Raw genomic sequence first — 22736 nt, forward strand, 5'->3', positions numbered from 1 at the left:
AGAATTATAACATTTCGGGATTTATTAGATATCTAGGCCCAGGTAGATATATACATATATACGTATGTATTGATGAAATGATATTATAATGTACAGTATGTGTTTATGAAATGGAAAATGTTAAGGAAGATGAGGCTCGTGAATTTTTGACACTAGCCGCACACTGTGTTTGTATCATTGTGAAAAAAAAGATGATGAAAAAAATTCAAGGTTTAATATAATCTTCCTTTAAAAAATCCGCAAAAATCAGAAAGCAAATAAAAACGTATTCATCAAACCTTACAATGCCTCCAGAAAAATCACTTCCCTATTCAGACGATTTTTCTACCGCAGATGAATACGTCGACTCACTCCTAAACTTTGCAACCACCTCTACTCTTTTCCAAACTCTATGCGGAGGCGTTCATATTCTCGACTTCTTCATCAGAGAGCCAAGTCTCTATCATAAGATTCTCCCCGAAGAATGGCGCGCCTGGTTACTCGATTATCCCTCCATGGATTTTCTAGATTTGCTCATGCGGGACGATCTTTCATTGGCACGTGATACGTCCAATCCGCCGCCAGAATCTCTCATCACATATATCCTCAATATCCGGAAACATTCTCTGATCCGAAGCGTGGAGAAGAAGAATCTCAGTGCTAGGAAATTACCAAGACATGTGGCTGTGGGTATGATTCCGAAGAAAATACACGAGGTGACGAATTTTGCGGATTATGTGACGCGGGTTGCAGATGAGGTGAAGGAAGAAAGTGGAAAGGAAATTACTCATTTTGTGGATTTTGGGAGTGGTCAGAATTATTTGGGGAGAACGTTGGCGAGTCCACCGTGGAATAGATGGATTGTGGCGGTGGAAAGTAAGGGGGGGAATATTGAGGGGGCGAAGAGTATGGATATTTTGGCGGGGATGGCGGAGAGGGAAAAGGTTATGAGAAACAAGAAGGTTTTTAGGGAGAAGATTATGGGAGAGGTTGGGAAGACTAAAAGAGCAGTAGGGAAAGTGGATAGAGATGAAGAGGCAGATTTAAGACCGGCGAGGGCTTTACAGACGATATATACCCCGGCTGTTGGAAAGGGATATATTCAATACGTGGAACATCGAGTTGAAGATGGAGATTTATCAGATGTGGTGTCACAAATTGAGGATTTGAAGATTGCAGCCCCAGATGGTGATCTCAACATCATCTCCGAACCCGGTTCTGCCGCTCCTGCCAAGGAAGATATCATATCCCGCGTCTCGGAAGCAATACCCTCGGAAATAAATCTAATGGCTATATCCATCCATTCCTGCGGCAACCTCTCACATCACGGAATCCGCTCTCTCCTCCTCAATCCTTCAGTTCACGCTATAGCCATCGTAGGCTGCTGTTACAATCTACTCTCCGAACGACTCAACACTCCTTCCTACAAACATCCTCTCCTCCGTCCCAATCTCCGCGCTCTGAATCTCCCACCCCCTTCTTCCACTTCAGCCCCCACATCAGATCCCCACGGTTTCCCCATGTCTAACCGTCTATCAACATACAACGAACATGGCATCACACTCAACATAACATCTCGAATGATGGGTGTCCAAGCGCCTGCAAACTGGACCGCCAAAGACAGCGATTCATTTTTCACACGCCACTTCTACCGCGCTTTACTCCAAAAGTTATTTCTAGATTACGACGTCGTACAAGCCATCCCATTAGACACCTCCGACCATCTCGACAAACGGACTTCCACTTCCACAAAGTGCAACACGACAGAATGTTGCGACGACAAAGAAGAGGAGCCCATCACCACAACCCCCATCATAATCGGTTCCCTCCGAAAATCCTGCTATGAATCCTTCACCAGCTACGTGCGAGGCGCTATTCAAAAACTTACCTCAACGCCCGCTTCTTCCGAGGAACCACAAGTTCCCCGCTCCGATGTCTCGTCAATGGTCCAAGAAAAAGTCGGCCATATCACCGATGCCGAAATCCAAGCTTACGAAACTCAATATTTGGCGAGGAAGAAAGAACTCAGTATCATTTGGTCACTAATGGCGTTTAGTGCTGGGGTTATAGAGTCGATGATTGTAGTTGATCGATATGTGTTTTTGCGAGAGGCGGTGGAGAGGGGAGAGTGTAGGGATGCGTGGGTGGAGGGGGTTTTTGAATACGGGATGAGTCCGAGGAATTTGGTAGTTGTGGGTGTCAAATAGATTTGGAAGTGGGAGGGGAAAGAAAAACGGGTGGATTATATAGAAAGGAAGTGGAATTAGAGTTTGATCGTTATAGATAGGCCCCTTGGAGGCCCTTTAGACCCTTTTAGTCTCTGAAGCCATGAGAGAAGGTTGTATAATTCCTAGGATGGAATGAATGGGACCATGAGTGTAAATACCGAATAAAAAGTTGCACTGTATTTTGATTACAACAGAAACACAAGTCAAAGCTGTCTGCTTAGAGACTTGGACATTTGTCCTCATTTCACGATTTATAATTATTCAAACATCTTTAATGCCACATGCTCAGGTCCTTTTTAAACTTGCACCAGTAAACATGGATTTGTTCCGCAGGACAATCATGATTCATTCATTAGAGCTGATGCCAAAAGGGGTTAAGCGAAATATCCATCTCTATAATGATATCCCACTCGCCGCCATGCATTAATATACATCTCATATCATAATCATCAACTTTTCCTTAAATTTCTGCTTTAGATACGGACATTTTATCTGGATAAAGCGATATCATCAATACGTAAAATCATTTTCACCGTCTCAGCCGCCAATTCAATAGCGCTCGTGCTGACCAAAAGCGGTTGCAATACATTTTCATCCGCAATATCAACCTTGACACCTCCACTCTTGATACTGACACCTGCATTCTTCTCTCCGTTTGCATGTTTGTGGCGCAATTCGGTGACGACTTTGATGCTGTTGAGACCGGCGTTCTCGGCAAGAGTGGTGGGGATTACCTCCATGGCGTCAGCGAATGCCTTCCAGCAAATAGCTTCGGTACCGGTTAATTCTCGTGCTTGTTGTGCTAATTGCGATGCGATTTCGATCTCTGGAGCTCCTCCACCGGCAATCAATGCCTTCTTTTTGACTAAACATCTAACGACGCAAAGAGCATCGTGAAGACTGCGCTCGGCTTCGTCGAGAATGAGGGAGTTGGCGCCACGGCAGACGATGGAAACGGTCTTGCCTGCGCTCTTTGTACCGGTGATCTTGACAAGTCTGGAACCGGAAGTTTGGGCTTCCTCAACGAGGTCGGCTGAACCGAGTTTATCTTCGGTGAAAGAGTCAATGTCGGCGATAGGTTTGCAGCCGGTGGATTTGCAGATGAATTCTACTTCATCACGCTCGATGTCTTTGATACAGAGGATGTTGAGTTTGGCGAGGAAGTGGAGGGAGAGTTCGTTAACAGCATCACGGAGGATAGACTTTTGGATCTAGAGGTTGTTGTTAGTATTCCTATGCTAAATAAGACATCTCGGCAAAGAACTATAAGATAACATACCAACAAAACGTTACACTTCGCCTTCTTGATCTTTTTAACTAAATTCAACAAATATGTTCGCTCTTCTTTCAAAATCTTATCCATTTGTCGGTAGTCGTTAACAACGATTTGATTTTCCATCTGAAATATGTTAGCATCACTCGATCCATAGTTTCTCAAAATGGCTTACATCAGGCTTTGGAGGACTGAGTTGAAACTGAATAAGTCCAATCTTTGCCTTCTCCATTCTAATAGGTCCACCTCCGTTCTTTAAAACACCTTGAGTCAAAACAACTCCCTCAACCATCTCACTATCTTCGATGGTACCTCCTGACTTCTTGACTATTCTGATGTTCTTCAAATCCACGTTTTCTGCAGTCTTAATATCGATTGTCTTTGTAACAGCGTTTACTGCCATAGGGCCGAGAAGATTTGAGTATTGTGAAACGATTTTGGAAGAAAGAGATGTGTTGGCGGCTTGTAAAAGAGTTGCGGTGTCGCTGAGAGCAACTGGGACCGACATATCGTGAAGAATTTGAACTGAAGCTGCAGCAGCTCTCTGGAAAGATTCGGCAATAACTGAAGGATGGATTCCCTTTCCTAGTAATTTATCTGCAGCACCCAACAGACTTCCACAGATAACCACAACTGAAGTAGTTCCGTCTCCAGCCTCTACATCTTGTGCTGCTGAAAGGTCGACCAGCATCTTCGCAGAAGGATGCATAACTGCCATGCTCTTCATCATGGTGCTTCCATCGTTTGTGATAAGTGTTCCTCCTTTGCCGTCTTGAATCATCTTGTCCATTCCCCTGGGACCGAGAGAGGTTCTGCATGCATCTGCGACAGCTGTATTTTGTCAGCTTTACTTCCGCATGATTTAACTTTTCCAAACACACCTCTGGCAGCCAGAATGTTGGCATTTCGAACAGCCATAGGCTTTTCCTTGTCCTATAGACCACATTAGCTATATTGAACAACCCCTCTAAGCTACTTAAATGTCCCACCTTAAAGGCATTGTTGGTAGAATTTCCTGCTGATTGTGTAAGAGCCATCTTGAAGTATCTGATATTGGCTATAGGAAATCTGGAACGTTTAATCTCAAAATATGTTAAGAAGTGACGTCGTCGCGTTTCTACTGCTACTGCGCGTCTGTCTTGAGATTTCGAATTTTGAAAAATCGGCTAACCTTATCTTGGACTAGCTTATCAAGCAACGCCGACGTACCTTTGGATACCTAAGAGCTATGGGAGGATTATCAACACAACAAACTAAACTTCTCACAACCACATTTTCTCCACCACATTGAAAGGAACTTGGGTTAGGATACTACATTACCCTTGAATTTTTAATCTCTACGCAAACGACCAATTTCACGAAGCTTCATCCATCAAATCTTCAGCTAAAACACAACCTTACAACATCGTACCTTTCGTCACTCAGCTCTCATCATGGTTCGTATTGTATTGTCTGGAGTTTATATATTTGACTAACAATCTCGAAGGTCAGCGCAAAGGGGCAAAACTGGGAGAACTACAAGAAGGTATATATTATTACCCAAGCTGCTAGGACTCCTCCTCCTGACAAATTCATAGGACTTCGCCGACGACGAGGTTGAGGAGAAGAAGATCACACCTTTATCAGATGAGTAAGGTTATCCAGGTCATCGCATTATCGCATCCTTTCAGTATTTAACGAATCGTAGAGATATTCAAGTCCTAAAAACCTATGGCGCAGCTCCATATGGTGCCGCGCTAAAGAAACTCGAACAACAGATCAAAGAGAAGCAAACAAGTGTGAATGAGAAGATTGGCGTAAAGGTAGGAGATCAGCATTTGTAGCATATACAAGCAGGGCCTAAACTTCCAACAGGAATCAGATACCGGATTGGCGCCACCTCATTTGTGGGATGTAGCAGCAGATAGACAACGGATGTCAGAAGAGCAACCTTTACAAGTTGCAAGATGTACGAAGATTATTCAAGACGAAAAGGATACGGAAAAGAGCAAATATGTCATCAACGTTAAGCAGATCGCGAAATTCGTGGTGAACCTTGGCGACCGTGTCAGTCCTACAGATATTGAGGAAGGAATGAGAGTTGGGTATGCGGAATGCGATCTCAATTATTTAAAAAGCTAATCATATCCCAAATAGTGTCGACCGCAACAAGTACCAAATCTTATTACCCTTACCTCCGAAGATCGATGCTAGCGTTACAATGATGACAGTTGAGGAGAAGCCTGATGTTACATATGGTGATGTTGGAGGTTGCAAGGAACAGGTCGAAAAGCTACGAGAAGTCGTCGAAATGCCACTGTTATCACCAGAACGATTTGTCAACCTTGGTATCGACCCACCCAAAGGTGCTTTACTTTATGGTCCTCCAGGAACTGGAAAAACACTTTGCGCTAGAGCTGTCGCCAACAGAACCGATGCTACATTTATTCGAGTTATTGGTAGTGAGTTGGTGCAGAAATATGTCGGAGAGGGTGCTAGAATGGTTCGTGAATTGTTCGAAATGGCGAGGACGAAGAAAGCTTGTATCATTTTCTTCGATGAGATTGATGCAGTCGGAGGGGCTCGTTTCGATGATGGTGCCGGTGGAGACAACGAAGTACAAAGAACCATGTTGGAATTGATTACCCAACTTGATGGATTCGACGCGAGAGGAAACATCAAGGTCATGTTCGCTACAAACAGACCTTCTACCCTGGATCCCGCGTTGATGAGACCTGGACGTATCGATAGAAAGATCGAATTCTCGCTACCAGATCTCGAGGGACGAGCAAACATTCTTAGAATCCACGCCAAGAGTATGTCTGTTGAGAGAGACATTAGATGGGAATTGATTTCACGTCTTTGCCCTAACTCTACCGGTGCTGAACTTCGAAGTGTTTGCACAGAAGCAGGAATGTTTGCCATTCGTGCTAGAAGAAAGGTCGCGACAGAAAAGGACTTCTTGAGCGCAGTTGACAAGGTCATCAAGGGTAACTTGAAGTTTAACTCCACTGCCACTTATATGCAATACAACTAGAAGTCTGTTAAAGACTAGAGGGGTGTATATTAGCTGGCGTTGGTGTATAAGATAGCATTAATGAATCAAATATTCACTTCGTCTAAAACAATTATCCACTTCGCAAAAGTTGAGTAGCGAGCCATGAGATTTTTCGCTCTTCACATTTGCAGATTTTCAGGAATATCCCGGTGCTCTTAATTGTACTGGTTCATTTTACATGACTGCTTGATTTATCAGAAAGTCGGTTGAAAGATATCAAATTTTGCTATATTAATATACACGCAAGGCATGCAAATAAAGATCAAAAAGCCACGCACTTTGCGTCCTCGTTTTTCTGTCTCTTTCAATCTAACATAGCAATATTAGATCCTCATATTTGCCCTTTTAAAATGGCACCCTCAAATAATAGCAACCGGCTTATTATGTTTGCTATCAAAGCTAATACAGCTAACTGATGAATAAGAAATGGGGGTTATGACTTGGCTAAAGCTCGACTTTTGGGCTGAAAGAATGTGCGTTCAACTTGGAAAAGGCAATTGTAGGATTAATTCATGAGAAAATAGCAGTAATATACAAATCTTGGGATGCCATGAATTGATTATGCAAAAAAACTCATCTCGAAATTCGGCGTTTGCGCCAACCTTCCCGTCTTCAAGATAAAGGAACTAACTCTAGACAGCCTTTATTCAGACAAAAATACTGAGAGCTTCAACCAAAGATCAGTTACTATACAGAAAAGGCATTCAAGTTCAGAAAGCTCCCATCGCATGTGTATATTCGGCAAAAATTCTATGCACCTCAACCCGTGGAGTCAGGAACGTCGGGATCCATTTATTTCGCCATTCTCCATCATACGAACATGTGTTAGCTGCCTTGCAGTATTCCCAATAATCAGGATACCATCCACAATGGGCCCAGTCGATGATTGCAAGCACACGAGGCGGCGTTGTGGGAGAAACGATGATATTGCCTCGATGTAAGTCCCCATGCGTTAGTTTAATCGACCCGTCATCTGGTAGATACTCTCTCCAAGGGTCCTTGAAGTTATTCGGAAGTGTAAAACGAAACCAGGGTAGTGAAGAAAAGTACTCGTTGAATTGTTCAATAATTGCAAATGGGCCGCCAGGAGGTTGGTTCTCAATTATGATATCTGAAAGATGACCCCGACTGAGGGAGCCTATAAAGAAGTTAGACATTGAGAACGATGCTAAGGTCTTCATGTATTCTAATAACATACCGATGAAAGGATCCTGAGGATCTTGCTCCACGCTCCGCAGCGATGATATTACTTTGCTTAACTGTTCGCAAACAATGGTTTTGTCAGAGTCATCCATGAAATCCCACTGGTGTTTCAATGTGACCCCTCGTATTAATTCCATGTATATAAACACATAATCCCCATCAACTCTCCAGCCATAGGTTTCCGGGACAGGAACTTCGTCCCCAAGGTCCTTTTGGATTATCCAAAGGCATTGTGCTTCAGCTACCGTAACGTAACGACCCCATTTGACAAGAAGATTCAAATGCTCGAAAATGACAGGAGGAGGTTGGGGTTTCCTCGCCTCATTGCCAGCTAATGCGAGAATTTCTGCTGGTGTTGGTAAACACTGGCCACGATCATTTTGAAAAAATGAAGAATCAAGAAAGTCCATCGAGGACTCTGTACCGTCTGGAAGGTCACTAGCACGAATCTTGAGGTCGGTAGACATTTTTCACGGAAGTGATATACGGTGAGCTTGATAATTGGAAAAGTAAATGATTAAATGTTATAATAAAATAATGAACTAAATTCACCAGTGTCGAAAGAAAATCTGGATGTGAAACATCTCATATAGATTTGAGAGGAGTAGTTGAATCATTAAGATGTCGGTTGTGGTCTACGCGGCCTGGTGGGTTGAGCAACAACAACCATCAATCAGGGACATCGGATTTTAATAACGAATCCCCTAGAAACTTGATGCCTAATAGCAATTCCATTCAACCTAAATTACTAACAAGTCTAACTAGATCATGGCTCTGTTACACACATGATGAACCTTCTGTTCAGGTGGGAGCAATAATGAACAAGTAGTACTCAGTGCAGTTCGCGCGAGGGGAGTTTCGCGCGCTCTTTTCCAAGTATTAAATTTAGAAACACGTCGTATTCTCAATCCGCACATTGGGTCTGGAATGTGCATCTTCTATCTCCTTCATCGATATCAACTATTCGCAGCCCAGCTCACGGAAAGGCAGCCTGTGGTTGGTTTTCTCCCAAGGTTCGGATGATGATTACAGTACGAAAGTATTCTTGTTCTTTTCCTCTTCTGACTTTAATTTACATTCGCTCTTCTGATTAGGTTGTATATTTGCTAATAGTAAGTGGAACAATGTTATCAGAGTACATTACGCTGATTTAATAAAGGCAGCAGCGAAATCATGGCAAATGACGAGATTGGATATTCTTTGTCGATCATATGTCAAATCTTACATGCCTTGACAAGACAAGTGCAGGGCGCGACGAGTGAAGGGCGTGTCGATATGATCGCCGGTTTTAATGCAACGTCAGCGAAATAATATTCCAAACTCTTACATCTGATGATGCCTTAAAAAGGAGCAATTGTTCAATTTTCTTTTCATTTCATTTCTCATCAAAACTTTCATCCAATTTGTCAGTCAACATTGATCTGTCCCGATGTTCTCACTTAAACCCATCACCATATCAAAACCCAAAGGCTACACCATCTTTGCATCTCTTATTTCCCTGGGTGGTTTCCTCAATGGCTATGATACCGGATCCATTGGTGCAATCACCAGTATGTCATCTTTTACCTCGAAAATTGGAGATTTATCACCCCTACTCCGTGGTTTCACAGTCTCATTAATCATGATGACTGGTGCTATGCCCTCTATTTTCGGTGGTAAACTGGCTGAGAGGATCGGCCATCTTTATGTGGTTATGGCTGGATCGCTTGTTTTTGCATTAGGAACGGGAATGGAAGCTGGTGCAGATGAATTGGGGGTTTTGTTAGCAGGAAGAGCACTCGCTGGTTTAGGCGAGGGTTTGTGGTTGGGGTGTGTTAGTGTGTGAGTTTGACTGAGAGAATGGACTTGGATAATATGTAGTATTTCTAACATCAAGCTAGATATATCACCGAGACAGCACCGTGTGCATCACGAGGAACGCTCGTTTCGCTACCACAATTCATGTGCACAGCTGGTGTTTGCGCAGGATATTTTACTTGTTTTGGCTCTGCCCGCTTGGAGTCTTCGATGTCGTGGCGAGCCCCGTTCATTATTCAGTCGTTACTTGCTGTTGTCCTCGCAGCCTTCTGTGCTTACTTGCCGGATTCACCAAGATGGCTTCTACATAAGGGGAGAAGAGAAGAAGCATTGCGGGCACTAGAAAGATTGGGGATTGAGAAAGAAGAAGCGGAGAAGGACATTTTGGTTCCACTCCCAGTTGCTGTGGATGTAAAGAAGGGAATCAGGGGTTTCTTGAGAATCTTCGAGAAAGAGTATAGGAGCAGAACTTTCTTGGCAGTTTTCTTGTTGGGAGCGTTGCAATTAAGTGGGATTGATGGGGTTTTATATGTGTGCAGTCACTTTCACAGACTTTTCAACTTCAGATTACTGACATGAAAAAGTACGCACCAACTCTCTTCGAAACTGCAGGTTTACCCGGAACAACGTCCACGTTTCTCGCTTCGGGGGTGAGTGCCATACTTATGGTCGCCATCACCATCCCAGCTACCCTTTACGTCGATCAATGGGGGCGTCGTACATCCGGTCTAGTTGGCGGTATCATACTATCCTCGTCGATGTTCATTATCGGCGCACTATATCTTTCGGATTCTGTCCATTCCTATGGGATTGTACGCTGGGTCGTCGTGGTTTTAATTTTTGTATTTGCGCTGACGTATTGTGCGACATGGGCGGTCATGGGAAAGATTTATGCTAGCGAGATTCAACCCATGAAGACTAGAAATGAGGCAAATAGTTTGGCTCAGGGGGTGAGCTTTGTAAGTATTGAATATATGAAGGCATGAAGATGAAATTGCTAATGGCTGTATAGTTCGCAAATTGGTTGGTGGCGTTCTTGACACCGATTTTCCTGGCTCATTCTAGTTATGGTGCTTATTTCATGTTTGGAGGCTTCTCATTGCTGGCCGTTTTTGTAATGGCTATCTGGATGCCAGAGACGCGATTGAGGTCTCTAGAGGATATCCAAGCTGGGTTCCAAAGACTGACGACGAAGAGCGGCAGTGATGATGAGAATGCTGGTGGAAAGATGAATGGTAAGATGAGGTTGAGGAGGCTATTGAAGGGACCGATCTTGGTAGGATTGGAGATACAGACGGAAGGCGTGGTATCGGGAAGCGGAAGTGATGCTAGTGGTCTAGGGCCGATGAGGATTGAGTTGAGTAGTGTTTGAGAAAAAGTCAAGATGGTACTAAATTTTCCGTGATGTCGGATCGGATTCAACGAGGTATCGAATGTCTCACAATGACATAATGAAGGATTTGACATTTGAGCCTAGTATAATCCACAGTATTTGGACTACCCACACTGAAGAGACAAGAAGCACATCAGAAGCTGATGAATTGAATCTGTATTGATGTGTCTACATCAAACATAGATCTCTCACATACCCATAAGAATTACAATTCCAACTCTCTAAAGAAACGCACAAGCAGGCAGATAAATGAACGACAGGGGGCCTATTTATCTATTTCGAAGATCTTGGTCTCCACAAAACTAACTCCTCTTATTTCCCCTCATGAATGAACGAGACGCGAGGTCGATCGATATAAATGAAAATTCGACTTGGATTTCGATACACACAATCTTGAATCAACATGTACATAATTAGTCAATTGACTAAAATATGGAGTAGTAATTAAATTATTGAACGCGGGACAAAGCCTCCGGGACGAACCTAAAACTTATTTAGATCGTTGACATCATCACTTTTGGGCGGATTATCCGGAAGGAGCGAGCTATCAAATCGATATCATCGTCATCGCCAGTAAAACAAAATACCATACAATACCACCATTTATATATATTTCTCACTTCTTCTCTTTGCCTCTCCACATCCTCCTTGTTATCATAAAATTTCAACATAAAATCCAATCCCCCAACCCCAATCCCACAACTCTACCAATACATCTCCACCCTCAACTCAAAATGGGCATCTCCCATAGCACCGCGCGATACGTCGCCCCCTCTCCTTCATCATCGACTTCGCAGCTCAACAATATGGCATGCTATCCTCCCCAAATATGAAAGATATCCACGATGCGCATCTTTCATTCTGGTCTCCTCAACCATACGCCATTGCACTCTTCTTTTTCCCGCAACAGATCTTCCAACTTGTATGGTTATATCGATTGTGGAAATTGGATCCGAAGAAAAGTATCAAGGAGAAGGAGGAGGTAGATAAGATGATGGATTTCGTACCGTTTTATTGCGTGGGGAATTTGTGTATTGCTTGTGAGTATTTTTTTTTCCTACAAAAGCCAATGGAGGGGGATGATTAGACGAAATGAAATGTACACCAGTGCTAACCCAAACAGCCTGGATGATTTTCTGGAACTCCGCTTCCCTCAAAACCGCAAATATATTCGTGCTGATCAATTCCCTCACTCAACTTTACTACATATTTGCTCGTCAACCAGCTATGAACACACAATCCACCTCTTCAATCCTCACCCATGTAGTTTCCAAAACTTTCGCCGGAATCGGTGTTTTGGATCTTCTGCACAATGGCTCTGTAGCCTATTTTGACCATGAGGGTCCTTCAACCGCTGTTAAAATCGTTACAGGATTGGGATTCGGTATGTTGGCTAGTAATAGTGATTGGATTTTCGGTGGATGTTTAGTGTACGATTTGGTAGCGTTGGCGGTTGGTCAGAGACAGATTGGAGAGACGGGGTGGAGTAATTTATTGGGGGCTTATGCTGTGGGTACGGCGGGCTTGGTGGGATTGAGAAACTGGGCTAGGTGAGTGTGTTTGTTTTGTGGGTGGGAAGAGGGGTGAGGAGCCTGCTGATGGATTTTTTGTAGGCCGCCTTATGTTTCGAAGGTTGATGGATATGAGTCTACACCGTCTGATGACGAGGATAATATTATTGTTTAGAGAGTGGCTTGATAGGATAGATCGCTTGTAGGAGGATCAACTATCTGTATAATATCATTGTATAATCTGGATTCATGAGAAACGAGTGTTCGATTGACTTAGTTCTCGAAACAATGCTTTGATGGTGTTGCGCACAATCTCATTTGCCATGATAAGTTGAATTACTATGAAAGACAGTTTATGGCAAAGAAATCATTGGAAACCGACACATTGATCTCATTGACGAGTCTAGGCTAGACGGTGCTTTTGAGATCACATGCGCTTAAACACAAAGCTTCCCACCACAACATGACAATGCCCTAATTCATACTCACTGAGACCAGCATCCGATTGTATATTCCAGAAGCCACAGCATCGATAATTGTACTATGATTGAAAACCCCCCTCCATATGTACAGAGAACCATCGCGATATGTACAAATTCGACATCCCGACCAGCCCGCCAGCCACCCCTCCGCTTGTCTAATAACTATTCTCCCTTTCCTTCCGACCCGATAAATCCTTATACACATTGCGAGTAATAAGCATTCAAAACCGAGCACGTGTAAGGCGACGCGCACTATTTTCAAACAATTAGCATTAGCCATGTCGATACAATGTTCAGCACGCAGCAACAATAAAAGACAACAAGTAATCATTGAAAAATTCAAGACGCAAAAAAAAAAAAAAAAACGATTCTCAACTCACAGCTGTAGAACCCGACCATCCAATTCCACCACACTGTCCATAACGCACAACGGGTGTTCCCGTTCCGCCACTTGCAGCACTGCTTGTTGTCGAAGAGGTACTGATCGTTGCACCTACACTCGTGCTCTTACTCGTGCTCGTAGTTGTTGAAGAAGTAGAGCCAGCAGCGCCGGTTGAGCTCGCCCAGGTAGGGACTGCACTTGAACCTGTGGGCGTCTCGTTGATAGCATCGTTGGCGCGTACGCAACCGCTCTTGGCGGTGAGCGCAGCAGGACATGCGACTTGTTGGAATGTAATGGCGGGATTGTCGGCGTTGAGGAACCAGTCGAAGCGCCAGTAGCAGCCGGCTTGGAGGGCGGCGGGGAGTGAGGCGCATTGGGTACGGTTAGAGAGACCGCCATATTGGGCACCCCATGCGGATGCTGGAGTCGATGGATATTGATGTGTGCAGGCGTCGAAGATACCGAAACCACCGCCGGGAATCTAGTAGGGGAGAATCAGTGAAATATTCACGTGTTTCAGTGATGGGGCGAGGAGAGAATGTAGACATACAGCAAGATCGAATTGATTACTTCCTAAATCTCCACCTGTATTAGTAGCCTGGACAATCATCTGTTTACCAGCCACTGGCCCGCTCGTGAATGTCAATTGATAACAAGCACAACACCAACTCGCCTCCGTTCCACCCGAGATCGTCGTAGCTGCAAAGCCGTAACTCATTGTATTTGAGACTGCCCAAGGTGTTTGTGAGCCACACATAAATGCAGTACCAGAGGAAGAAGCACAGTAAGAGACAGCATTGTAGTCGGTGAGTGGATTGTTTGAGATGTCACAGGAACTGACGGGGTTGGAACCAGTGGCTAAGGTGGCCTTTTGGGACCAACCGCAGGATGCTTTACAGCAATCCCAGTACCGGGTTGTTGTACCACTTCCGGACGCTTGAGCGTGGATGAGTGTGGGAAGAAGAGAAGAGAAAAGAGCAGAGAGAACGAGATTGGCCTTCATTGTTAATAAGCTTTGCGTGGGTTCGTTGCGATATTCCTATTACAACACAGGCTGGAGAGCTCTAAACCTTTTGAGAATTCGGACTGGAATGTACTTGAGCAAAGGAAAGAACGCACATTGATCTCAAAGGCAATACAAAAATCTCGGGGGAACCAATTTATACAAAAAAAAGTGAATAAAAACTATCAAACCACCCCAGCAACATACCCTGCAGAACTCCAAATATGCCCAGACATTTCCACTAATCAATGCCGTCTAACCTAAGTGGTTACACAATTCCCCAGATTATCGTTGAACTATCTGGGGTGCATATGTGAGATTTGTTATTAATACTAGGAAATGACGGGCCGTGAAATGATGAAGTTGATGAACTCGTGATTTTGCCTCAATTTATCCGGTTCGCTTGAACGGGAGTTCAGAGGCTAGTGAATTTTACGCGGATGCCACGTATTGACTAGTGAGAAAAGGACTTCGCTTGAAGGATTATATACTTTGTAGGTTCGAGATAATATGGAGACTTCTAATACCCATTTAAATTCATCGTCACATGCCCACTGTCACATACAGTTTAGTTCGAGGGCTAACGGAAGTACCGGGTGAATATGTAAGAACATCAGTTCTTGAAGTCCCGAAGTAGAAAATGAAGCCGGGCCCAAGCTGTTATTCGGGATTTGATAAATGCACCAGCAGTAAATCGAAAGAGCAGACTGCAGGGTATACATAGATACTTCGTCTTATCTGTGCTCCACTCACCGGATCTACAACCTCAACCGTGTAATAGCCGACCACAATACCGAATTCATTAGTGAATCTCGCCAGAACATTGACACCGGACTATTATGACTGCAACTTTGAGTCTCGAAGTCGTAAAAAAGCTCATGTCCATGCCAATTTCCAGCTAGATAATCAGAAAGTACTACTATCATTTGAATATCTGTCTCTACTCTAGCTCGCATTTCATCCTTCATACAGCTCAGAACCTAGTCACCCACCAAAACAACACAGAACGAGATAAAATCTATGTGTGTTTGCACCATACCTTGATGGGTATCATATGATAGAAAGATAATCCCGCCGCGCAGTCAATAAGTCTTATTCCCTGGGCCCAGTAATTGAGGGCAAGGCGATGCATTCAATCTCAATATTGACACCTTTCGGTAACTCCTTAACGGCTACACAACTTCTTGCTGGTTTGTGAGTGATCCACTTTTCATACTCTTCGTTCATTTCGGCGAAATCTTTCATGTCTGTCAAGAAAACTTGGACCTTAACAATCCTATCGAGAGAGGACTTGGCGGTGACAAGAACTTCTTGGAGGTTTTTGAGAACTGCTTCCGTCTTTTCACGTATTGTTCCTTCTACGAGGTTTCCTTCGAAATCTGCAGGGAGTTGACCGGAAACAAAGATACCGAAAGGTGTCTGTACAGCATGGGACTATTGTTCCAAGATATTGATTAATACGGACGGATATTCAAATACTGTTTGAACAATGCTGACTTACGTATGGACCAATTGCTGTAGCAGGCTTAGTATCTAATCTTGTAAACTCAATCTAAAAACTTACGAGCTGGGAGATTTGCGCTATTGATTGTTGTAATAGACCTCTTAGACTGACGACACAGACTCGCTTCTTTATTCGCATATTTATGTCTACCACATCTGAAGCATGACCAATCTCTAGCTAAGATTGTGTTATAAGCTCTCAGAGTATGTGTTGTCGAAATCGTACCTCGCTGAGGTGTTGTAGTAAGAGTAGTGGTCAGCGAGGAACGACTAGTTAGTCTGATGGCACGATGTCTGAGTACGATTCTTGAAAACATCTTTTCTCCGTGGCATCAATATGACTTTTGTTCGGATTCGGGACAAAGCGGGAGTCCAGTATAGCGATCAAGTATTTTTATACCAGCTATTGCAACTGATTACTGAGACGCTTGAGTTCTGCTTGGAGCAGTTGTCAGAGCTCTTATCTTCATCTCTTATCTTCACGTGATCGGGCTAATTTTAGACTCATATTTCTTTTTGTACCTTCCCACTTGGTCTCAAGGTTAATAAAAACCGGTCAATTACTGGGTGTGAATATGAAAATGTAAATGTTGATCTCAAATATTGATCTATAAATCTGAATAGCTACATATGCAAAAATAATATAAACATGTTCCGTTTCAAGAGCAAATACATTTTATACCCCTGAGTTGATCAAACAAATGATGATGAAGCTAAAGCTCACTTTAAACAGGCGAGATTCTTAACAAAGTGTCCTATTCTTACGCGGCTTAAACTTGGAGTAATAATTTCAACCCGTTTCTGTCAAGGGGCTTCAGTTTCTTTAAAAAAGTCAATCAACACGAGAGACAACAATTCATTCCTGCTGGTCTCTTTTGAGATCAATGCTATCTTCTTACACTCTCTAAAAAAAGTTGCTGTGAAGCACTCTTGTAAGTTGTTCCCAGTTTTGACACAGTTGCATCGTTTTATCATAGCTCCTGCAACCACACCTCGCATAGGTACATATGTCTAATCTGTATTTCGTCCCTTAGAATCTCTTATACCCTTTATACTCCAATATGTCTTCTCAAGGTTCCGTTCGAAAACGGAAAGGTGGTTCAGTTCCACCTCAAGCAAAAGACGCCTCTACTGTTGCGGCGCCGCATCCTGAGCTCGATGCTCTGGTGAAAGATTTACAGACCAAAACTGGACCAGAATGGGATTACAGGATTGCATTGGCAATCATTACAATTCTGGCATTCGTCACAAGATTCTGGGGAATCAGTCATCCTAATGAGGTGGTGTTTGACGAAGTCCACTTCGGCAAGGTAATTTGCATTATATTTCTCCCTTCAAAGTTAGCTTTTTCTGACCCATTGTTCAATAGTTTGCTTCATATTACCTTGAGCGAACCTACTTTTTCGATGTTCACCCTCCTTTTGGAAAGCTTCTCTTCGCCTTGATGGGTTGGTTTGTGGGATACGACGGACATTTCCATTTTGAAAACATTGGGGATTCATACATCGACAACAAGGTGCCATATGTGGCTTTCCGCGCTATGCCTGCTCTTCTGGGAGCTTTGACAGTCCCAACTGTCTTCGCCATCATGTGGGAATCTGGTTACACTCTACCTGCCTGTGTCCTCTCCGCTTCGTTGGTACTATTCGACAATGCGCATATTGGGCAAACTCGTTTGATCTTATTGGATGCCACCCTTGTTCTTGCAATGGCATGCAGTCTTCTCTGCTATATCAAATTCTATAAACTCCGACATATTCCATTTTCGAGAAAGTGGTGGAAGTGGCTCCTTTTGACTGGATTCGCCTTGAGTTGCGACATCTCCACCAAATATGTTGGTACATTCGCATTTGTTACAATTGGTTCTGCCGTCGCAATTGACCTCTGGAGTTTGCTGGATATCAACCGCCGTCAGGGTGCTTTGAGCTTGCCAGAATTTGGCAAGCATTTCGCCGCTCGCGCCGTTGCCCTTATCATTGTACCTTTCCTGTTCTACTTGTTTTGGTTCCAAGTTCACTTCGCAATCTTGACCAAGTCTGGTCCAGGTGACGATTTCATGTCTCCTGAATTCCAAGAGACTCTTAGCGACAACGCCATGACCGCAAACGCGGTTACTATCAATTACTTTGATAACATTCAAATCAAGCACAAGGAAACACACGGATACCTTCACAGTCATCCCGATACATATCCTCTTAGATATGATGATGGTAGAGTCTCCAGTCAAGGTCAACAAGTCACTGGTTATCCTTATGCCGATGCCAACAACCACTGGCAAATCATTCCTGCAGGCACATTTGAAGAAGTTGAAGGCCGCCCTGTCAAGAACAATGAAGTTGTTAGATTAAGACACGTTGTCACTAACACAATGCTCTTGTCTCACGATGTTGCTTCTCCATATTACCCAACAAACCAAGAATTCACAACAGTTTCCATCGAAGACGCATTGGGTGAGCGTCTAAATGATACTCTCTTCGAACTTCGAATTGAAAACGGCAAACCACGCCAAGATTTCAAGAGTCTTCAAGGACAATTCAAGCTCATTCATTGGCCAAGTAAGGTTGCCATGTGGACACACACAACCCCTCTACCAGATTGGGCCTACAAACAACAAGAAATCAACGGAAACAAGAACTTGGCTCAAAGCTCTAACATCTGGTATGTGGATGAGATACCATCCATTCCAAAGGACTCTCCACGTCTGATTAAGGAGGAACGTAAGGTTAAGAGCGTTCCATTCTTGAAGAAATGGTTCGAGTTGCAACGAGCAATGTTCTATCACAACAATGCTTTGACCAGCAGCCATCCATATGCTAGCGAACCCTTCGTTTGGCCATTTCTATTGAGAGGTGTTAGTTTTTGGACTCATAATGACACCAGACAACAAATCTACTTTTTAGGAAATCCCCTTGGTTGGTGGTTGGCAAGTAGTTTACTTGCAGTTTATGCCGGCATTTGGGCTGCTGATCAATTGTCATTACGTCGCGGAGTTGATGCATTAGACAACCGTGAGTCCTATTCTCGCTTAGCTTTAAAGGACATAACTAACGATCATTTTAGGTACCCGATCCCGTCTCTACAATTCTACCGGTTTCTTTTTCCTTGCCTGGGCAACACATTATCTACCATTCTACCTTATGGGCCGTCAACTGTTCTTGCATCATTATTTACCTGCTCACTTAGCATCATGTTTGATCACTGGTGCGCTACTTGAGTTCATTTTCAACGTAGAGCCTATCATGGACGATGTTCCATCAGGAGTCGCAAAGAAGGCAGGTGCAGTTAAGAAGCATCTTCCTGCACGTGAAAAGCTCGCTGGACAGAACTTGATGATGTCCTGGGCAGCAGTTGGAGTCATTCTTTCTGTTGTGCTTTTTGGATGGTACTATTTCCTACCATTGACATACGGCTACCCAGGCCTTAGCGTCTCCGAGGTCAACGCAAGAAAATGGCTAGGATATGATCTTCATTTTGCCAAATAATTGGTGAATTTGAAGTAGATTTCGAGAGGCTAGGTGATAATGGGAAAATGTAACAATATTTGGAGGTGTGGGTGACGGATGGATGGTCAAAAATGAGGTGTGATTTGGAATTTTGACGTTAGCGATGGGGATTCATAAAAATATGGATCCTCTAGATTATATCTAAATCTAAAGATTTTTTGAATTTCTGCTGCTTCCAAACCATTCTGTCGGGTTTTCTTTTGCCTAACTATAATGCTGTCATTTGAAATGCTTAATACACGCCCTATTCTCAAGGGAAAATCTGAGTGGTTTGCCCAGAGCTTGATAATGATAATTTGTAAATGGAAAAGTAAGTGAAAGGTTCCTATTGTTCTTCGATATTGATTATCAGCGATCACCGAGTATTATTTTATGTGTATATGCGTATTGGATCCCAAATTTCGTTCTTGGTAAATCTACAAATACTAACACTAGCTCCCAACTTACGTCATGAGTGTACTAGCGAGGGAAGACATATCTATTATAGTGCTACTGGGCACAAGAGTATATCTCGTGAACTCATGACATTCAACGGGAGTTTAGGATTTGAGTTGCAATTTTATGATGTGCAATAGAGGTGAAGAAATGGGTAGTGGTTTGTTGCGACTAGACGATCGTGGGTATTTAGATTCTGTTGTTTTGATCCTAGGCTCCTCCTTAAATCAACCGAAGAGCTAGTGTAGATCGTATGTTATTTCCCACGTAGCAATTGCTATTATCTTTACAAATGTCGCAAATAACAAGACCTTTCATGAAATAATACCGAAGTTGTTGGTGTTTTGCGAAAGCTCTATTCGGAGAAGAGAATTGCGGAGATTAACGATATCCACCTCCAGGGCACGTTGGTGCCTTCCTCTTCCTCCGATCGATGTCCCTTTTCGCAGTCACACAAAAATTGGTACTAGTAACTCGCATTCTGCAGGTTGCTCAATGGGGCATAGCGGAAGCGTCGTAGAATCATCTATCTATAGAAAAGAAAAAAGTTAAAGGAGAGATTTCCCAGCCTTGACCATCCTAATATAAATTTGCCTCGTCCGGAGCTCGTAACAGTCATCTCACCTCCCTCGCCCCCAAACATCAAACTCGGGATACAACATCCATACCAACCATTTCTCTGTGAGAGACCAACTCAGCTTTAATATTTGTCAGCTGCATTAAACTCTCACTCTTTGTCTGTCATACAATCAATTTGCTGATTCATAATGTCAAAAACGGGATATTCGCGAAGAGGCCGCTCTGTGGAGTTGTTATCTCCGGTCCGGGATCCGGATCCGAAGAGTATGGAAGAAGAGCCTCCTTATTCACTGCCTCGTTCTTTCTACTCGTGGATTTCTTGTGAGAAGCGAGTACATATATTTGAGAGTTCGCATTGTAGAAAGCAAAAAAATAAAGTGAAAATCGCAATATTCAACTGCTTCTTCTTGTGTTCGATACATGCAAACCACTACTTTCCCATTACACAAATAACCAACAACAACCAAAAAGAAAGGAAAAATCACAATCGAAAAAATGCATTTCCTCATTCTAGGCGCATCTGGTAGAACAGGAAGTCTTGTACTTGCTGAAGCTCTCTCACAAAGTATGTATACCTCATCCCTTTACCCCGGTCCCAAGCCAAGCATTTCAGTGCCACCCCACACATAAGGAAAAGCCTACCAAAAATCCCCATTCGCTAACCCCTACCCCACCAGACCACACCGTCACAGCACTCGCGCGCAACCCCTCCTCCATCCCCGAAGCCCCCGGCCTCACAGTCATAAAAGGCACACCATCTTCCTCCTCCGATCTCACAAGCGCCTTTACTAGCGGACCCAAAATCGACACTGTCCTCGTAACCCTCTCGTCTAGTCGGGCGTCGGATTCCCCCTTCGCAGCATCGACTTCTCCTCCTGATTTCCTTAAAAATGTCATCTCGACAGTTACGCAATCAATGGCTGCCCATGGCGTCAAGAAAATAGTCTATATGTCTGCTTTTGGAGTGGGTTCTTCGAATGGTGCGCTTTGGTTACCCATGCGTTTACTTATCAATAATTCGACGATGGGGAAGGTTGGATTTCAGGATCACGCTGCTGCGGAGGAAGTGCTAAAGGCTTCAGGCTTGGAGTACAGTGTTGTGAGAAGTGCGATGTTGAAGGAGGGAGAGAAGAAGAGTGTTGTGGAGTATGGGGCTGAGGGAAAGGGAATGGGTCACTTGCCGGGATGTACGAGGAAGAGTGTTGCGGGGTACATGGTAGAGTTGGCCGAAAGACAGAAGTGGGAGAATAAAGTGGCGGTCATCTGTAATTAGGGAGTCACAGGTGACGGGAAGTGTGATTGCAAAGTTACTGAATGAATGATACAATAGTATATGCGGAGCCATTAGGTGTGGGGGGATTTAGATCAGCTAGACAGTTTTGCTTTTTGCTTTTGTTGCTTAGAGAAAGATATCCATTGTTCTAATAATCTATTCGTTGCTCATTATCTAAACAAACTCGAAGACACTTCCAGATATGATTTCGTGAACCTGTTATACCAATTTGTTGTTCAACTCCCTCGCCCAAAGTTCTTTTTTCCAACAGCTTGCAGGAGCACAAATCAATCTCAGTAGAAACGCATTGCAGTCCCAAGTAGCACAATGATTTTCTCCATGCCCAGATTCTGTTCTTCTAATATCGCGGTATTTCTCATATCAATAATGCTTTGATGAAGCCTTTCAGGCATTCCGTACGCTCACCCATACTCACGCTTCTCTTCGAACGATAATTTTCAGAGGAATTGGGGGACATTTTTGAACCACTTGTCAGTCTGTACAACGACTGATGGATTTACCGAGTAACTGAATGATTGTTCATACCCTGGTAGGTAATGAGTCACTAAAATTCCTCATCGATGACATACTCATAGTCTCGTTTATCTTCTTTTTCTTTCTTAATGACAACATTGAAGCCGGCGGTTCCGATAGTTCCCGGCCGTTTTTCCAGTTCAGGTAGCTGATCTATCCCATTCCAACTATCCAAGTTGATCAGATCCAAAAAAGCTTTTGCCTCTTCTAAATCATATCGGAACATGACGTTGAATAATCCCCTGTATCTCGTCATTGTTTGATCTGACAAAAGTCCAGAGCAAGTTTGGATCTGTTTGTAACATATAACTTTTTCGTCATGAAATTTTGCCGCTGCTTCATTGTTGTCGTTGGAATTCATGTCTGATTCTTCCCCGTATAGAAAGCAAAAGCGTTGATGCAAATCGTTTCTTTTATTTCTGTTAAGATGCATAATTTCTATGTGGAAATGTTAATGTGGAAACATAAGTTCCGGATGAGGAAGTCTTCATACCCAGTATGCCTCTGAACCTATTTAACGGAGACCAGTTTATCCATTGTTCATCAAGCTGTGTTTGTATATGAGAAAGCCAAATATTCTTTATGACAAATTCGTATTCCTCGGCCGTAGTTATTGATGGA

The 22736-nt window shown here is 43.4% G+C and overlaps 9 protein-coding genes across 9 annotated transcripts; 5 read left to right on the forward strand and 4 right to left on the reverse strand.

The window, feature by feature from the left end:
* Positions 1-284: 284 nt before the first annotated feature.
* Bfra_002391 (uncharacterized protein) lies at positions 285-2186 on the forward strand (the record flags this gene model as incomplete). Its single annotated transcript, XM_037332813.1, has 1 exon — positions 285-2186. One exon carries the CDS (start codon positions 285-287, stop codon positions 2184-2186), a length of 1902 nt encoding a protein of 633 aa, XP_037194941.1.
* Positions 2187-2695: 509 nt separating this feature from the next.
* On the reverse strand, positions 2696-4517 carry Bfra_002392 (putative t-complex protein 1 subunit delta protein; the record flags this gene model as incomplete). The annotated part of the gene is made up of 5 exons (XM_037332814.1): positions 2696-3418; positions 3487-3606; positions 3656-4311; positions 4362-4413; positions 4470-4517. 5 exons carry the CDS (start codon positions 4515-4517, stop codon positions 2696-2698), a joined length of 1599 nt encoding a protein of 532 aa, XP_037194942.1.
* A 449-nt stretch (positions 4518-4966) lies between these two features.
* Bfra_002393 (putative 26s protease regulatory subunit 7 protein) lies at positions 4967-6496 on the forward strand (the record flags this gene model as incomplete). The annotated part of the gene is made up of 5 exons (XM_037332815.1): positions 4967-5005; positions 5058-5110; positions 5168-5282; positions 5335-5564; positions 5617-6496. Coding segments are annotated over 5 exons (1317 nt in total), but the record flags the coding sequence as incomplete, so codon positions are not given.
* Positions 6497-7227: 731 nt separating this feature from the next.
* Bfra_002394 (putative serine threonine protein kinase protein) lies at positions 7228-8187 on the reverse strand (the record flags this gene model as incomplete). Its single annotated transcript, XM_037332816.1, has 2 exons — positions 7228-7655; positions 7716-8187. The coding sequence occupies 2 exons, from the start codon at positions 8185-8187 to the stop codon at positions 7228-7230; spliced, it is 900 nt and encodes a 299-aa protein (XP_037194944.1).
* A 962-nt stretch (positions 8188-9149) lies between these two features.
* On the forward strand, positions 9150-12596 carry Bfra_002395 (putative mfs sugar protein; the record flags this gene model as incomplete). Its single annotated transcript, XM_037332817.1, has 7 exons — positions 9150-9541; positions 9601-10039; positions 10102-10476; positions 10530-10883; positions 11662-11950; positions 12034-12460; positions 12524-12596. The coding sequence occupies 7 exons, from the start codon at positions 9150-9152 to the stop codon at positions 12594-12596; spliced, it is 2349 nt and encodes a 782-aa protein (XP_037194945.1).
* Positions 12597-13098: 502 nt separating this feature from the next.
* Positions 13099-14288, reverse strand: Bfra_002396 (putative glycoside hydrolase family 45 protein; the record flags this gene model as incomplete). The annotated part of the gene is made up of 3 exons (XM_037332818.1): positions 13099-13155; positions 13284-13766; positions 13836-14288. The coding sequence occupies 3 exons, from the start codon at positions 14286-14288 to the stop codon at positions 13099-13101; spliced, it is 993 nt and encodes a 330-aa protein (XP_037194946.1).
* A 1092-nt stretch (positions 14289-15380) lies between these two features.
* On the reverse strand, positions 15381-16108 carry Bfra_002397 (putative endoribonuclease l-psp protein; the record flags this gene model as incomplete). Its single annotated transcript, XM_037332819.1, has 3 exons — positions 15381-15722; positions 15790-15821; positions 15853-16108. The coding sequence occupies 3 exons, from the start codon at positions 16106-16108 to the stop codon at positions 15381-15383; spliced, it is 630 nt and encodes a 209-aa protein (XP_037194947.1).
* Positions 16109-16852: 744 nt separating this feature from the next.
* On the forward strand, positions 16853-19273 carry Bfra_002398 (putative glycosyltransferase family 39 protein; the record flags this gene model as incomplete). Its single annotated transcript, XM_037332820.1, has 3 exons — positions 16853-17101; positions 17161-18799; positions 18852-19273. The coding sequence occupies 3 exons, from the start codon at positions 16853-16855 to the stop codon at positions 19271-19273; spliced, it is 2310 nt and encodes a 769-aa protein (XP_037194948.1).
* Positions 19274-20803: 1530 nt separating this feature from the next.
* Positions 20804-21581, forward strand: Bfra_002399 (putative flavin reductase; the record flags this gene model as incomplete). Its single annotated transcript, XM_037332821.1, has 2 exons — positions 20804-20873; positions 20986-21581. 2 exons carry the CDS (start codon positions 20804-20806, stop codon positions 21579-21581), a joined length of 666 nt encoding a protein of 221 aa, XP_037194949.1.
* Between the last annotated feature and the right edge of the window lie 1155 nt (positions 21582-22736).

This window comes from Botrytis fragariae, assembly GCF_013461495.1.
Source record: "Botrytis fragariae strain BVB16 chromosome Unknown tig00000012, whole genome shotgun sequence".
Classification (NCBI taxonomy): domain Eukaryota; kingdom Fungi; phylum Ascomycota; class Leotiomycetes; order Helotiales; family Sclerotiniaceae; genus Botrytis; species Botrytis fragariae.